Source organism: Cornus florida, unplaced genomic scaffold, assembly GCF_030987335.1.
Source record: "Cornus florida cultivar Cherokee Brave unplaced genomic scaffold, ASM3098733v1 CherokeeBrave_3.0.0_Hap2_Chr06, whole genome shotgun sequence".
In the NCBI taxonomy this organism is placed as follows: Eukaryota; Viridiplantae; Streptophyta; class Magnoliopsida; order Cornales; family Cornaceae; genus Cornus; species Cornus florida.
Window position 1 is genome coordinate 84265225 of NW_026775576.1, and position 18841 is coordinate 84284065.

At 33.1% G+C, this 18841-nt stretch overlaps 2 protein-coding genes across 2 annotated transcripts; one reads left to right on the top strand and one right to left on the bottom strand.

Annotated features, from left to right (window-relative positions):
* Positions 1-2865: 2865 nt before the first annotated feature.
* Positions 2866-3408, bottom strand: LOC132314470 (uncharacterized). Its single transcript, XM_059813335.1, has one exon. The coding sequence runs from the start codon at positions 3406-3408 to the stop codon at positions 2866-2868; it is 543 nt and encodes a 180-aa protein (XP_059669318.1).
* A 10745-nt stretch (positions 3409-14153) lies between these two features.
* Positions 14154-18592, top strand: LOC132312463 (CBL-interacting protein kinase 18-like). The gene is made up of 2 exons (XM_059810840.1): positions 14154-14308; positions 16659-18592. Exon 2 carries the CDS (start codon positions 16995-16997, stop codon positions 18336-18338), a length of 1344 nt encoding a protein of 447 aa, XP_059666823.1. The 5' UTR covers positions 14154-14308; positions 16659-16994; the 3' UTR covers positions 18339-18592.
* The last annotated feature ends 249 nt before the right edge of the window (positions 18593-18841 follow it).

Below are 18841 nucleotides of genomic sequence, written 5' to 3' on the forward strand. Positions count from 1 at the left end.
CCCACTAACATATTGCAAACCAAACTATTTTCGGTCCAAAATACCCTCTTCTTCGCCAATAAGCCAAAAAATGCTACTCATTTACTCAAAAGCTTAAGTTGTTGAGTAGTGCGGCATATTCATCCATTTTCGATGTGGGACAAATGACCCTTGTTACATTCTCCCCTACCCAAGCTTGCAACGCCCTCGTTGTGGCTCAGGCCACCCTTCCTACCAGGATTGCAAACCCAGACACCCTCCGGGCAGGGCACTTGGCGTGACACCAGATCAAGGATTGAGTTTGGCTCTGATACTAATTATAACAGGTGGGCACTTACCTATTTACTCAAAATATTAAATTATTGGGTAGTGCTGCATACCCACCCATTTATACCCAATCACTTTTCCATTCGGATCTGATGTGGGACAAATGACATTTGTTACAGATTCTTATGTTGGTGCTAAGAGGGTGTAAATACCTGTTTCTCGTCAATCCAGGAATAGTCAAAAGAGGTCTGGGAATATATCATTAAGTAATTATGAGGAATGCAAAAAGGTGGAAGAAGGGAAAGAAAACCAGTCTAGTGAGAGAATTGGAGCAATGGTAGGGAAGAAGCTGCCGTCAGTTCTTACCCGCCTTTTTCGTCACTGCCTCCTTTTTATAACCCTAGGTCATTCAGGTGGTACATTGTTAGGCCTCCGTCTTGAGAACGGATCAGGGTCATGCCCTTTTTGGGTCATGTTGCCCTAATTCTTATATTTCTGGATCAAATGCCAAGTGTACCTTTCCTGTTGAATGATCCAAAAATGGCAGGCTGTAAAGGCAATTGTACTATTCCAGCTATCTTTTGCTCTTATCCTCAAACTGGGCCTTACCTTAGTGGGCAAGACATCGCTGATTTTCCATCCTCCATTCCAAAATCCCTTCTACATCCTAATGTCGCTTGAAGAGCCCTACCATAACTCTTTGTTGCTCGAATCGAGGTTCAAAGCCCATCAATCGATGGTTTGTGGCTATATCGGATCGAGGTTCAAGGCTCGTCGATCGACAATTTGTGAAGAGGTCGAATGGAGGTTCGAGGCCCGTCAATCGACAAATTGTGAAGATGTCGGATCGAGGTTCAAGGCCCGTCGATTGACAATTTGTGAAGAGATCGGATCAAGGTTCAGGGCCCATCGATCGACAGTTTGTGAAGAGGTCGGATCGAGGTTCAAGGCCTGTCGATTGACAGTTGTGTGGGGGTCGGCTCGAGGTTCAAGGCCCATCGATTGACAATTTATAAAAAGATCGAATCGAGGTTACAAGGCTCGTCGACCGTCTGTGGAGAGGTCGGATAAGGGTTCAAGGCCCATCGACCGACTGTGAAGAGGTCGGCTCGTGGTTTAAGGCCCAAGGCCCAAGGACCATCGACCAAATGTTAGGCCAAAGTTTTGAGACCCGATGGTCGACTATCACTTGCCTTGCTGAGGTGGACTTTGTCAAAGTGTTGACTGTTTGACTTGACCCTTGGTGTCGTGGCTGAACCACATCTACAGAGGGTTCAGCTTTGTACTTAAATTTGTGTTCGTGATGGTCAATTCACTGTCGATGGTTAGTCGGCAGAGCTTACTACGATGGATTTCTTGGCTACACGAGCCAACATCTTAGGCCTAATAGGAGGCTAATGGATTTATATCCCTTGATGCATTGAATAAGATCAGTTTATTAGGTCCGAATAGTATTGTCCTTAAAAAATAATATGCCTTGGACAATCATTCACACCTAATATGTATGTGAGAATGGTTATAGTGTGAATCTTTCATCCAATGATGGAAGGTCCCCACACAACCCATCGGCATGTCTCCTCCTTAACATTTCTTCTTCTTCTTCTTCTTCTTCTTCTTCTTCTTTTTTCTTTTTTTTTTTCTTTTATTTTTTCTTTCCGGGAAGTCTCCTCCATAACATTTCACTGAAAAGATCGTGCCCAAAAAAAAAAAACTGGGTATGTAAGTTTGGTGAATGAAATAACTAGGGCAACAGGTAATGGAGAAATTGAAGATGGTGTCTGGTCATATTCATTTCTGCCACAATAAATTGAATAACATTCCTTATTGGACATTATTCCCTTTTTCTGTATTTTTTTCCTTGCTTGTCATATGGCCTCATGAATTTGATCCATTTCACTCAATTCATGGTTAAGTACAGCTAATACTTCTTGTCTAAGTGGGCATGTGAAATTGCAGTTGTCATCTCAAGATTAGGTTTCTATTAGCTACACATCCAATCTGCAATCAAATTTATAATAAGTTATCTATACTCGTATCATACATTCATCTTACCATGCACATGAATATTGATATATATATATATATATATAATTGTGATATTGACTCCAAATGGACCACAAATATTACAAAAGTAGATATCATGGATTTGATTCCAACTAGCTAGCATGGGTTGTTAGCATACATTATATGCATGTTCCTTGGTTTTGGCAGCCCACTGCCAATACAAAGCATATTCACAATCACACCCTCAAAACTAGAATTTAATATGCTTATGCTATGTTTGGTCATATGGTGAATTAAAATTGGAAATAATTTAATTTAATTTAATTTTAAAAGTAAAATTGGAGAAAAATTAGTTTAAACTTAAACTAAATTTTAATTCAATTTTCTCAAATTCTAATTTCAATACATCAATTCTATGCAACCTAAAATAACATTAAAAATATATATACACATTATCGAGAGGAAATAAAAATCTTTAAGCTCAGCCCATCAATAACAAATTAGGATTTTATATTATTATCATTTTATGGCAAATATTCACTCATAGCATACGATATATCTATGGCAATGTGTTCTTCACATTTACTGGTGGCCTCCAAGCTTTCTGGAAATTAGTTAAATTCCGTGTCTAGAACCAAAGCACAAAGTTAAAGTAGACGATCCAGTGGCCTCCTGATCATCATCATTGCCATCTATCCCGAATTGGATGGTTGATCTTGAACGCGATAAAAAGCTGCAGCTGCGACGTCTGTTATGTTCGTCATATGAATTCGTCAGAGTAGATGGTGAGTAACATGATGACGAGGACACGGAAGTCGACGACATGAGTAGTGGTGGCAACACTAGATGTTTTTTCTTGGGAAAAATCTTGGGAAAGATGGTGCGAAGAAAATTGGACTTTGAAGGACACTTCTTGATCAGCTTGGAAGCGAAGTGATAGGAAGGTGGAGGAGGGAGAGGAGGGAGAGAAGTGGAATAATCAGAATTTAGTGTAGGGTGTTTAGGGGTACCTGGCTGTGACTCCCACTTGAATGGTACTGAACTAGGGTTTCCTCCATAGTATAGCACTCTGAAAGATGACTCTGCCTTGTTGGACCTTTCCTTCTTCTTGATCTGGAGGAACTTTGGTGGAAGCTCATGGCCATGACCATTGTGCATTTTGTGGTGGCTAGCTAGCTATGGAGCTTCTTGAGTGTGTGTCTGTGTGTGTGTTAATTTATGGTTCTATTATGTGCACGTTGAAGGCTTCAAATATATAGTACATTAATAAATGGTTTCAGGATACGATCAAGATAGTACTAACCTCCAAATTTTGCATCCATATTAATTTAAAGATTTACTTGTCAAAACATAAATAAAAAATATGATTAAAAGTTCATCTGGGATTGCTTTTCAACAACTTAAAAGAGTTTTTAATTTTGAAAAATTGTATTTAGATAAGTTTGGTGATGAAAAAAAAAAAAAAAACACATGTTTATTATGGGTAATATAGTCAAAATAGTAATATATAAAATGTTTTTACTATAAAAAGGATTTTTTAAAATGAATCACCAAATGGCTAACATACTTTTTACTTATACAATTTTATAACAACTTTATTGATAAAAACACTTTATCATTACAACAACAATACCAAACGGGCACTAAGTACCATGTTTACTTATGAATTTTTTGTATGAATCTAGACCGTTGATGGCTAAATTAATTTCATAGATTTCTTATAGGGTAATTCATGCTATTAGAGCATCTGTAGCAGTATGTTAAAAGACCATTTTGTATTAATATTTTTTATCTTCAATAGTATGTTAAGATACATTGACACTTCAGTAATGTATAAAATTGTTGTGTATTTTCTACAGCACTTTAACACGGTCACATGAGCATATTTTCTCTCTCCGTGGTCTTGGGCATGACACGTGATTAGTTGTTATTGACACATATATTTTTACACAAAAAATATAAAATAATGGTTGGAGTTAAAATAATTAGTCCAATTTTTTTTCGTACAAATCTACTATGATACATCAGATTTATACAAAAAAAAATAATAAATAATAAATAAATAGACAACTATTGGAGATGCTATGAGAGGTTGCCCTCTTGATAATAATCATAAATTTTCATTATTAGCCATTCATATAGAGAGACATTGAGATCGAAAGTTTATGATGATTAAATAATGCAAATTTAAACTAAATATTTAGTATTTACCAACAGGCTAGTGGCTTAGTTATATCAGTCTCTTACTTTCTAAAAGAAAGTCAGGGGTCTTCAAGTCTCAAAAGAAATAAGTGTGTGTGAGTACCAACTAGGAAAAAAAAAATTATTTAGTATTTTTACGTAGAGTTCACATGATATATCGCATTAATCTCATTTTGGTTAAGTATTTTAAATTTTTTTAAAAAAATAAATAATAATAATAATAATAAAATAAAATTTTATTATAACTTTTCTTAATCAATCTTGCAACTAATAAAGAAAATTCACATCCCTTGCCAAGTAAATCAGATCTCTTGATACCATATATATTACTCTTTTTTTAGAACTTTTGATAAAGAAAAACAATTGAGAAAATAAAGGAAAGTGGTCAGCGGTGAGCATATATGTAAATAATGGAATATTAATTAAATTAAATCAATGAGAAAGGGTTGTGGTCCCGTGTCTCATTGAAAAGCTGTTTCCCTACAGTGTCTAAAAAATGATGACATTTCCATTTCTAGACCATCATTTTACCTCGTCAAAATATAGGATCATAAATTCCACCAATTATCACCATCATTATGTACACCAACCAATATATATATATATATATTTTTTAAACTGCTTTGACTTGATAACCAATAATCTTTTTATTAATTATTATTTTTCCTTATAATCTATTTTTATGCAATTTTATTGTTACATTTCTAGTGACTTAAAATTTTAGATTAATTCCTTAATATTATACTTGTATCAAAATATATATAGTCATGCAATAATTATAATTGTTGCAAGTATTTGGCCAATCAAATGATGGGAGTCTATCAAATTAAATAAAGATATACTAGTAAGTAATTAAATTATACTCTGTCATTATTTGATTGTGTGAACATTAAATTTGGTACCTCTTTTTGAAAAGGACCTACCATCTTGGAATTTATTGGTGAACTTTGTGATTAAATGAGGAGGGAATCAACTGTCCTTCCAACCACCCCACCAATTCCTATGCTCTAATAAATAATGAGAGGTCCACAAATTTATACCCTCTAAATCAATTAATAGTATTATTTACAAAATTACTTCAAACAAAAGGTTTCATCCTTCATAGATAAGAAAATTGCTTGACATCAATGTAGTGATAATATTAGGGGGAGGAGAAATGGACTCATGCCTATTGATTTTTTGACTTTATACCATTGTTTGGTTAGCTTATAATGTAACGATTTCATGAATTAAAATAGTTGTAGAATTTTCAATTTGAACCAAGAATCGAACAATTCATAAGAAACCAATGTATTTGAATTTGGCTTCTCGTTTGGAGAGAATTCTGTACTTTACCGTGGTAAGGATGGATGATCCAAATTTATATTAAATTGTAACGTCCACATCAAATCTAATCAGATGTATTACTTACCCTAAGCTTTAGGGCATGCCAGCTAACCTAATGTTCAAATACTATGAAATTAATGCATTGGTTCGAATAGTTTTATCAAATGATTTGATTGTAAACATTCGGAACTAAGAGTATAAGAATACATATTCAAACATAGACCACATATCCATTGTGTGGTAATAGTGGCGGTACATGACTGCTCATTAAATTCCCTATGGAATATTAGAAGACTACATTTATTAAGAGCAATTTGTACTTTATATAACACTGAGATGATAATAGGACTATTTGATGCTTCCCCTAGTAATTAGAATATTTTAAATCTTATGTGGCTCTATATCAACAAATTTGGTTTGGTTTTTGTTAAAAAAAATATACAACTTTTGTTTTCTAGATAGCAACAAACCTAAAATTATGGCTGTGACGACTGAAGACCTGTTGGCGCAGAGTATTAGTCACGATTTGGGCACTTAAGACACCTTAAAGACTGTATTTTACTTGCACGAAAATAGAAAGCAAATAAAATAAAATAAAAAATCACAAAATTTATTTCATGTTTAAATAAACTTAAAACTAAAATTTCTCAAATATAATCAAAAAATTAAAAAAACAAAAAAACATATTTTCTTTTCTCCCTTTATCCTCCATGGTGATGAGATTTTTTTTCGTAATTGATACTTACACAGTCACTGGTCACATCCCCCACCTCACGAAAATTGTTTACCCAAATATTTGAATGTGAGACCTGCTGCTTCACGAAACCATATTGACATATTATAATGAATGGGAAATGATAACATATGTTGTATATGATATTGATGTCTTTAGCTGTATAACATTATGCATTGTTATCGCGAATTCGAGATTGAATGAATATTAGGTCTAGCTCACAAAGAGGGTTAAGATTTTTGGGCTATCAGGTTGCACAAAGCAGTATTCCAGGGCTCATCAGCCAGCTGACAAGGCATGTTAGATGGCTGACCAACCATTTTGTGGCATTCCAGTGAGCTGAGGCCTAAGAAAGCTTGTTTCGGCCAACCGAACCTCTTCATCAGCCGACCGACCCTCCTTCATCAGCCGGCTGAACCTCAACATCAGTCAGCTGATGAGCCACTGTAGCAAAGTCCCAAGAGCTTGCAACTTTGAGGATCGTTTCGGCTGACTAACCATCTCAGTCAGTCGGCCGACCAAGGGCCATCAGCCGATTGACCCTCTCTCTTTGACCAGTGTTTTGACTCTCTCCTCTTGGGCTGTGATTTTGAAATGTTTTAAGCCCTGTAATAAATTGAATACCACACATGAGCATGGGAAACGATCATTGTACCCTCATTGATTTCAGGTTCGGGTAGAGACTCGGTCAATGATTTGGACCCATGGGTTCGGGTTGTTACAATTAGGGGGAGGAGAAATGGACTCATGCCTATTGATTTTTTGACTTTATACCATTGTTTGGTTAGCTTATAATGTAATGATTTCATGAATTAAAATAATTGTAGAATTTTCGATTTGGACCAAGAATCGAACAATTCATAAGAAACCAATGTATTTGGATTTGGTTTCTCGTTTGGAAAGAATTCTGTACTTTACTGTAATAAAGATGGATGATCCAAATTTATATTACGTCTACATCTAATCTAATCAGATGTATTACTTACCCTAAGCTTTAGGGCATGCCAGCTAACCTAATGCTCAAATACTATGAAATTAATGCATTGGTTCGAATAGTTTTATCAAATGATTTGATTGTAATAGTATAAGAATACATATTCAAACAGAGACCACATATCCATTGTGTGGTAATTGTGGTGGTACATGACTGCTCATTAAATTCCCTATGGTAATTGAGTTGGCAAGCGATTACGGTGTGAGTATCCAAAGAAAATAGTTTAAAAAGTTATTATTAACAACTCATTTACAAGACTACATTTATTAAGAGCAATATGTACTTTATATAGCTCTGAGATGATAATAGGACCATTTGATGCCTCCCCTAGTAATTAGAATATTTTAAATCTTATGTGGCTCAATATCAACAACTTTGGTTTGGTTTTTGTTAAAAAAAATATACAACTTTGGTTTTCTAGATAGCAACAAACCTAAAATTATGGCTGTGAAGACTGAAGTCCTGTTGGCGCAGAGTATTAGTCACGATTGGGGCATTTAAGACACCTTAAAGACTCTATTTTACTTGCACGAAAATGGAAATAAAATAAAATAAAATAAAAAATCACAAAATTTATTTCATGTTTAAATAAACTTAAAACTAAAATTTCTCAAATATAATAAAAAAATTAAAAAAACAGAAAACATATTTTCTTTTCTCCCTTTATCCTCCATGGTGATGAGATTTTTTTTTCGCAGTTGATGCTCACACGGTCACTGGTCACTGGTCACACTCTCACCTCACGGAAATTATTTACCCAAATATTTGAATGTGAGACCTGATTCTTTGTGAAGTCATAACGATATTTTAAAAGGTTGAAATGCAGGTCTAGGGCACACCATTTAGATTTGGGCCAAAGCCCACTTTCTTTGAATGGGAGAGACCAACAAATAGCATGTCAATAAGGCCCAAGATTTTTAGAGCCTATGATCAATATTGTGCGACCCAACAACGATACTAACTAAACTATTATAAGTTTTCACACACAGAAATTAGTTTTTTCCGTGGGAGTTGAGATTAGAAGAAGTTGCCACACCTAAAATAGAAATAAAATTAGAAGAATATTTATTTATTTTTACATGTGTCTTTTTGGAAATTTTATTTTATTTGTATTTTTTATACTCCAATTTTGGAATTTATAAACATGCCTCCACACAACTCTTAAAAATATTTAAAAAGACCTTAAGAAAAACTTCTAAAATTAAAAAAGCCTCTTGTTTTCTAACTCAAATTTTTTAGAATCAAAATTCAAAAAGCCTCTTTTACCATATTATTATAATGGTGGCCCTCTCTCAATTAAATTCTTGGCCCTGCTATTACTTCAAAACCGCTGAATTATGTGACATTTCACACCTTCTTGAGAAAAAAAAGTTCTCTATCTTTGTAAAAAGATATATCCAATGCCGTTGTTTTTTTTAAAAACCACAAATTTTTAGTTTTTACAGGTCTGGAACTATTTCAGTCAATTACAACTTGACACGTAAGTAAATGTGTTAACTTTATTTAAATTTTTAATTACATATTATGTTGTGATTGACTGAAATCATATAATAATTTTTCAATTTTATAACCCAAAAAGAATAATTTATTTACAATATATATATATATATAGTGTGTTTATACAAAATATTCTGCCCAATGCGCAACCATAATTTTTGTTTTACAATTACACATTTCCGTGTCTGAACTCTGAAGGCAAACATGCACCTTACATGCATGCAGACAGCGACTTCAGAGTTCAGAACACATTGTACCATCTTTTATTCCTTTCACACACTTGCACAAACACACTTTGACCACACATTTTATAATTGCAATTTTTTTATTTCTTTTTTCTTTTCATTTGTGGGTGGACTGATCCCAGGACCCCCCAGCGGTCCCCCAATGTCGTGTGTTTGTTTCTATTCATTTTTTTTTTTTTTTAGTTGGTGTTGGAGCTCACCTGGGTGGGACCCACCTCAACTTATAAATCAAAAATATTATCGACGGTTCTACACCTCAGTAACAATTTCAATCAAGATTTATAATGGCGATGAACAAGTTTGAACCTGAGACATGAACGCTCTCAAATCGTTACTTTATCAATTTGTTCAAGCCCTCTGGGGCTTTCCATTCTCTCTTTTTCCTTCTTTTCCTCCCTTTTTTTATTGTATAGTTTTGGACGTTACATATGTGTGGGAATGATGATGAATATTAATGTGCTACTATTTCAAATACAAACTTAAATAAATAATAAAATTTCTGATAGTCCTCGTATTTTTCGACCCTCTAAATAATGTTGGTCTTATATATTAATTAACCTTTTGAGTAAGATCCTTCCGATCTAACAACAATATCAAAGTCATATATTCCCATGAACTCGAGGATCCCCTAGCCGGCTGAAAGGTCGTTGGCGCTTTATTAGCTGAAGAGCCATTGTTGAGTGCCAAGTTGAGTGTTAGATCTCTTGTTAATTAATTTACAACTTTGCCATATATTTAAAGGAGTTCTCTACCGGACAAAATGCAGCATTGATGTGATGGGGTTTATATGTCTCAACTTTCTTACTTTATTGGTTTTGATTTGTTTTTTTGTAGATGGTGTTGTTCACCAACCGTTTTTTTAAAATTTTGGTGGGCATGTTTGTCTCCATTATGTTATTTTATACTACTCTGAAATTATTTAAATGTTTTGGTAAACGATCACCAACTATTTTATTGATCAAATAAGTAATTAATAGCCGTTACAAAGGGGTCATGAAAACCCCAAATACACACTGTCTGCAAAAAGACACCAAAAACAAATACAATGAATCCAAAACTAAAAACAAATACTACTATACTAGTATATTATTTCTTCTGGTGGACGATTGATTCAAAAATGGGTGGCCTCTCTAAAATGGTTTTATTTTAGCGTATTGTACATGGGCAAAGATAAACCGAGTGTACAATCAGATTTTTGTCATTACGGGTTATGGGTTAAATGCAAAGATTTATGTCAAATTTATAAACTCCAAATCATATAAAGTAAGTTTACGATTGTGTCAGGACCAAGACCAAAGAGAAAGCTCACAAAGGGACTTGGATTACCTCCCGTTGTGGAGGCCATGTAGTCTTACCATATGCTTTAAAACTACAATTTTTTGTAACATAATCTAAGTCACACAATTTTTCGTGCATTCTTTCTCAAATTAATTTTGCCACTCTCACTCTCTCGCTCTTAAATTCGCGAGCATAATAACTCATCTTTATTATAACCTTCTAAAAAATAATAAACTTATCATTAATATATTTATTTTCTTTCTCCTCTTGATCTCTCCTTCCACATCTATCACCTCTTACACCTCCACCCTCTAACCATGGCCATCACTTCTCCATTCTCAATCACCCACCATCACCCCCCTCTCCACCAACCACTATATTTATAAATGTGTATACCTTGATAAGACTGTGCATCTAAACCCATATGTATAAATTTAATTTGAACAAAAACCAATATATCCACGCAAATACACTCTTGAATCAAAACATATATATATATATATATATATATATATATATATATATATATATCACGTTGTTATTCTTTGTTGAATTTTTTTAAATTTTTTTCAATTAGTTTTCATCATGTACGTTGACTTATTTTGAGGGTTGATTAATATTCCAAAAAAGAAAAGAAAAAAAGAAAAAAAAAAAAAAAAAGGTGTCAAGAATTTCAAATCATCATTAAAAATAAATACTCCATCTGTCCCATATTAGATGTCCATGATTAAAAATTGAAGTTTTTAGGGGGACATGCAATTAATGCATTATCCCTTTTTGCAAATTATCAACTTGTCCTTTTTTGTTTAAATATGTATAGTTATTAAGTTTGAAATTTTTTGAAAATATAAATGATAATGATGGAAAAATAAGATTTATTTGCTTTGACTTTTCAAAGTAAACAACTAATTTGTAGGGATGGCAATTTTCTTTGACCCAACGAGTTTTTGCCACTCCCCCACCCCTAATGGGGTAGATTTAATGGCCCTTAAATGGGTTTGGGACGAATATGGTAAAATAATTGAAAATCCGAAACGGTTTGGGACGGGGGCGGATTTAGTGATGACCCCGCCCCGACCCAACCCTGCCCCGATTATAAATGTATATTTTAAAATTTATATATATATAAAATATATATTTTATATTTTTAGGACTCTCGTTACTTTACTGAAATGTTTGTTAATATATTAATATTTTATACTTAGTAATTTAAAAGTTGTGTCAGCCTATATATCAGCCTAATTTGAGCATATTGGGCTAATATATTTTTTTTATTATATAATAAAAGTGACATAACTCGGCCAACCCCGTCACACCCCGCAATTAAATGGAGTACATGGAGCGGGGTCGGTATTTTGTCTATTGGAGTAGGGGTAGAGATGGTATAACAATTACAAAAGCCAAACTCACCCCAACTCCACTCCGTTGCCATTATTTGGGATATCTAAAAATGAGATAGTGGACGGACTAATAATAATAAAATAAATTACCACTTAACAGTTATCCATTAAAATAAATCATATTATACTCTTACAAGTTACAGATTAAAATAAATCCTATTATGACATCGTTAAAAATAAATAAATAATAAAATAAATTATCAATTAGAAGTTACCAATTAAAATAAATCATATTATACTCGGAATTCTTCGTAGCTAAAACAACTTACCAACTAAAATAAAATAGGTAATTGTTTAGCTTGATTCGGTAAGTTATATAAGAATGATTTTTTTTTATCGTAAATAAATCTTATTATACTCGAAATTCTTCATGACTAAAAATTACTAAAAGTACGTAATTATTTAGCTTGATCCGATAAGTTAGATAGGATTATGATTTTTTTTCTTTTGTTGTTGTTGTTGTTTTTTTTTTTTTTTTTATTTTTTTATTGTGTATTTTTATTTTGGTTGGTAACAACAATGATTGATTTTGTAAATTTAGTTTGCATTGTGATTTATATTTTATTATTTCAAAAGTATCATGAAAGCATTTTATTTATTTTTTATTATGTATTTTACCTCTACTATATCTGTTCATTTTCTCTTTGTAATTGGTGTTCAGATTTTTCTCTCAAAAGGAGGCAATCGTGTTTCATCTTGTAAGTTCATTAGGATTATGTTTTTCTTATTTAGTTTTTATCTTTATTTTATCAAAAGCACCATGAAAGTATTTTATTTTTTAATTCTTTGTTTAATGTTTGATTGGTGACCACAATGGTTGATCTTGAAAATTTAGTTTGGATTGTGATTTATTTTTTATTTTATCACAAGTATGATGAAAGTATTTTATATTTTTAAGTAACTTGAATTCTTGAATTTTTAGAGTTGCTATTGTTTTGCTTCTAGCTAGGGTTTGTAACTGAAGAAGAATCAAGAGAAAGAAGAACATCAAGAAAAAGAAGAATAATGGGAGAGAAGAATAAAAGTGCAAAATTATGATTTTTAATTAGGTTTCTGTTACCTTTTCTATTCCATACAAAGTTGGAATTTTTTTTATTAAAAAAAAAAAAAATCATACTTTTCTCAGTTACAAAAAATTACAATTCTTTTTATCTGTTTTGAATTTTTTTTAATAATTGATTAGCAATATTTTCTCTATTATGAGATTTTTTCAATATTATGATTATATGACAACAAATTAAAAAAAATTAGTAAATTGAATTTTTTCTTTAAAGTTTTAATTTCTTATATCTTTTAAACCTGGTTTCGCTAATTGATTAGCAACTGGTTTTTGTTGTGCAAGTACAATTAATTTTGTCAACATATATAAAATCTATTTTATTTATGCTTGATTATTGTGTTGTTTAGTTTAGTTTTGAATCATTATTAATTTTATCAACACATATAGAAGCTATATTATTTCTGATTGATTATTGTGTTGTTTAGTTTAGTTTTGAATCATTATTAATTTTATCAACACATATAGAACCTATATTATTTCTGATTGATTATGATTATTGTGTTGTTTAGTTTTGGCTTACAGCTATTTTTTTTTCATTGTTTTTTTACCATATGTGCCTTCTGAATCTAACTCCGTCCCCGATTAAAACTGTGACTTACAAATATATGAAAATAAGACTTATTAAAACTTAGAGATATGTAATTGCTTCTTAAAGAAAGTTAAAGTCTTTCTTATATACAAATGAAAAACAAATGACAATATTTTCTTCCAGATTCAATTAAACATAGATATCAAAAAGATTGTCTTTCACTTCAAATTCATACTTTCCTAATACTGCACCATTTGAATTTAACTTTGAATGTATGTATATTTAATAAAAACCTATGGGCCATGATGTCATTACATTGCTTTCAATAAAACATTAAAAAAAAAAAAATGCCCTTTGTACAACTTCGTTCATGTGGTCTATAACACAACCACTATATACTCATATAATATTCGGTCGGTTAAGATAAAAAAAAAAAAAAAAAAAAAATTTACGAGAGGAGAGAGAGAGAGAGAGCTTGTCGGCTCGCTTGCTATTTCAAACAATATAGTATTGAGAATGAAAAGTATAGGATTCAAAATAATTAATTGTGTTACAAAACTGCAATGTAAAATACAAAAATGTCCCTTCAATCATAGCCGTACATCAAGAATTGTCAACATTATGTTTGTGACAGCTAAGCTAGCGCTCGGCCGAAACAAGCTTACAACCACACCGTTAGGAAAGCAGACACAATTGCTTTCCACTGTTTTTTCTCTATTTCTTCCCCATTTTTCGATTCTCTCTCTGTCTTCAAAGTTTCGGATCTGTCTGAAGCTACTACTCTCTCTCCACAGGTTATTCTTCTTTGTTTTCCTGAATATATATGTATGTATATTATATGCATATAAATTTCTATAAATTTTTGTTGGGTTGTTTCTTTATTTCTATTTTTAAGCTTAATTCATTCGAGTTGAATTGTATTGGTGTTGGAACGTTCTTAAAATCACGAGTTTAAGGCCAAATCTGGTATATTTTTTCGATTTTGTGTTGTAGCTGTCATTTCTCTTGTATTGATTATTTTATTTAGGTTTGAATTATGTTGAGATATTGCTGCGTCTATGAACAATTGATGTCATTTTTATTTGCAATTTTTAGAGCTATACTGACATACACACACACACACACACACATATATATATAGATGCATATATATAGAGGGTATAGTCTGCTATTCTGATCCGTATATACATATATATTTAGATGTGTGTGTGTATATATATATATATGGGGGTTGCGGTGTGCTGTTCTGATCTGTATATCTTAATTTTGTGAATCGGGTGGAGTTGAAAGATTGGTCTTTTTATTTTAAAAAATGCGTGAATCTGGTAATTCTCAATTTGATCTGAGTTGTGTTCCTCTGTTTGTTTGCTCTCCTCTTTTACTTTTACTTTTATTTTTATTTTTATTTTTATTTTTATTTTTATTTGTTGGTTTGTCAAGAAAACTGTGTTTTCTAATCACCATTTACGATTTCAGGTTTGAAAGTCTTTATTTTTAACTATAATGTGGTGATTATTTGAAAGTCTAGCTTGATGTTTAAAATAGATATTTTGTGTTGTAGCAGTCATTTCACGTGTATTGATCATTTGATGTAGGTTTGAATTATGTTGAGATAGTGTTGCATCATTGATCAATGTTATTTCTATTTGCAATTTTTTAGAACACGCTATATATATAGGGGTACAGTCTGCTATTCTAATCTGTTTATACATGTATATTTAGATGCATATATATAGGGAATGCTGTCTGTTGTTCTGATCTGTTTATTTTTATTTTGTGAATCTGGTGGATTTGAACAATTGGTGTTTTTATTATTTTTTTCTTTTTAAAAATGGTGAATCTGCTAATTCTCAATTTTATCTGACGTATTGTGTTCCTCTGTTTGCTCTCCTCACTCCTTTTACTATATATATATATATATATATATATATATATTTTTTTTTTTTCTTGGGTTGTGAAGGAAACTGTGTTTTCTAATTACTATATAAGATTTGATGTTTGGAAGTCTTTACTTTTAACTATAATGTGGTGATTATTTTCCTAACTGGTTTGGTATGTTGGGTTCTGTGCATTTGAACTGGGATGAACCGGTTACCATAAAAAGGTTTGGTGTCTGATCAATAACTTAAAAATCTGCTTCAACCACCTTAGCTTGATGTTAAAAGTAGACTAACATTCTAAAAGCAAAGCTTGAACCAAGGAAAATGAAAATCTAAATTGATAAAGAATATGAATAATATTGTAAATAGATTTTAAAATGAACAGGCCCCTTTATTTAGATTCCGGGTTGTTGCTGTGTTCGGCACTTCTTGCCTACGCAAATTTTGTATCCCTTTTTTTAGATTGTGGGTTGTTGCCATGTTTGGCACCTCGTATTTTCCATATCTTTATGTACAGAATATTAGTTAATCTGATATATAATAAATGTAGACTCAAGGAGATAGTCTAATGGTAAGGCTCCACCTCACATCTTGGAGGTTGGGAATTCAAATCTCTTTGGAGCCACTCTAATAAGGGAATTTTTGGTAATTGTCTGGTGCATATGGAGGGAGGGAAAGTGCCTGGAGGTGTACTATGTGTGCTCTAAGAGGGCCGACAAAAAGTCGAATATATACAATACAACCGGGAAAAAAGTTATCCATAGGATACATGCTATAATATATATGTATATATATCTCTATATTTTGGTTTCAAGAAGCAAATGTAGGATGCAATTTTCTGTAGTCCAAAAGTATCTTATTCTTCTTTCCCCAAGTATTTTTTCTTTCTATAGTTATTGAAGATGTGGAGGATTTTTTTACTCCGAGCAGGCACTTTTTTTTCTTTCCTCATGGTACAGTTAGCTTTTGGCTTTGTCTGGTTGCAAATGTTACTGTCATATTTTCTAGTACTAACTGGATATTTATCATTGCTTCAATTTTAATTTTTTTTGGTTCTGTAAAGGATACATTGAGCTACCTGCCAAAATGCCTTTTTTCTAGCATGATCATTTGTTCATTTATTTGTTCAGATTTGTCAGCTGTTTTTGCTCATTTATTTGTTCAGATTTGTCAGCTGTTTTTGCTGGTGAACTGAATTCTTTCCCTGTATGTATTTTCAAATGCACGGAGATGTTTAACATTTTCTCTTAATTATTACTTTCAGAGTTATCTTACATATCATTGAAAACCAAACACTTGGGAATGCGGAAAGATGTGCTTGATTGCTGATAGTTGCTTCTCTGAAACCTTTGAGATTTTCCCACCATTTGGACTTCCAGTATTCATCCTTGAAAATGTGGGTTACACGAGTGACAGCACATTTAAGCTTTGTTCCGAGATGCACAATGAAGCCTCAGCTTACAGATTTCCTCTCGGGTTGAGGAATGACCTTGTTGAAGACGGTTGAGGTCTTCAAATTTTAGGACTCCTGCTCCTGTAAATAGTATATATTAGCAGGAGAACATAATTTATTGTTGTGTATTAGGGTTTTTGATTTGGAATGGAGAATAAGAATAAAGTGTTGATGCAAAAATATGATATTGGGAGACTATTAGGGCAAGGAAACTTCGCAAAGGTTTATCATGGGAGGGACCTTAAATCTGGTCAAAGTGTGGCTGTTAAGGTAATTGACAAAGAGAAGGTTTTGAAGGTTGGGCTGATTGATCAGACCAAGCGAGAGATATCTGCAATGGGACTGGTAAAACACGCAAATATAGTGCAGCTTTATGAGGTCATGGCCAGCAAAACCAAGATCTACTTTATCATGGAATATGCCAAAGGTGGTGAGCTCTTTAACAAGATAGCCAAAGGAAGGCTCAGGGAAGATGTTGCAAGGAAGTACTTTCAAGAGTTGATCAGTGCTGTTGATTTTTGCCATAGAAGAGGTGTTTATCACCGGGATTTGAAACCAGAAAACTTGCTTCTAGATGAGTATGGAAATCTGAAGGTGACAGATTTTGGTTTGAGCGCCCTTGCTGAATCTAAGCGTCAGGATGGATTACTCTACACGACCTGTGGAACCCCAGCCTATGTTGCTCCGGAAATTATCAATGGAAAAGGCTATGATGGGGCCAAAGCTGACATTTGGTCTTGTGGAGTGATTTTATTTGTTCTACTAGCTGGTTATCTCCCATTCCATGATTCAAATCTTATGGAGATGTATAGGAAGATAAGCAAGGCAGAGTATAAATTCCCTAATTGGTTTTCGCCAGAAGTGTGCAAACTGCTGTCCAAAATCCTCGACCCGAATGCATATACTAGGATTTCCATTTCCAAAATTATGGAAAATCCTTGGTTCAGAAAAGGGATCAACTCCAAATCCAAAAGAAATAAAGTAGAACACAGTGAAATGGTTAAAGTGGATACTGGTGCAGTTTGTACTCCTTGTGGGATGAACAGTGCTGCTGCTGAGGCAAAGCAAGAGTTGGCCAAGCTCACTAATTTGAATGCATTTGATATTATATCTCTTTCGTCGGGCTTTAACTTGTCTGGTTTGTTTGTGGAAAATGACCGAAAGGAAGAAGTACAATTTACATCCACAAAGCCTGCCCATGTTATCATATCCAAACTGGAGGAAATTTCCAAGCTTCTGAAGCTGCAAGTAAAGAAGAAAGATGGAGGATTGTTGAAACTGGAGAGATCAAATGAAGGAAGAAAAGTTGCATTGTCCATTGATGTAGAAATATTTGAATTTGCTCCATCCTTTCACTTGGTGGAGATGAAGACGTCTAGCAGCGGTACACTGGAATTTCAGAGGCTACTGAAACGAGATATAAAACCAGCTCTGAACAACATTGTTTGGGCTTGGCAAGGTGAACAGCAGCAGCATCAAGAAGCAGCATAATTACAACGGTGGCTGCAGTCTTCCCAAGTATGCTTACTCTGTAGATTGTTTTATATTCTTATACAAGTACTTTATGACTCTGTAACTTCATTTGTGTGCTTATCCTTGTGAGAATAATAGTATAATCTTTCTGTGAGCTTTGTTGGGGCATGTGTGCTTGAGGGCCATGTAAGGTTCCTCAAATCAATGCCTCTTATTTTGTAGGTTGCGTGACAAACTTCATCTATGTTTTATATATTTATTTTTCGCTTCCAGTGTGAATGCTCTTGGCAAAAAAGGCAGAGCTTCCGTTGTGGAAGCTGCAACACTTTTACTTAACTAATTACTGCTTCAAATGACTTGCAGGTGACAATCACACATATTATTTAATGTGACTGTTAACATACATGTTGGTTATAGACATGACTGATGTTCTTCGTTTCAGTTATCTGAATCAAACCGGCCTTAAATTCTTGGCTGGTACCGGAGTGTATAGTTCGATATAGTGTTCATGTGTCTTCTTA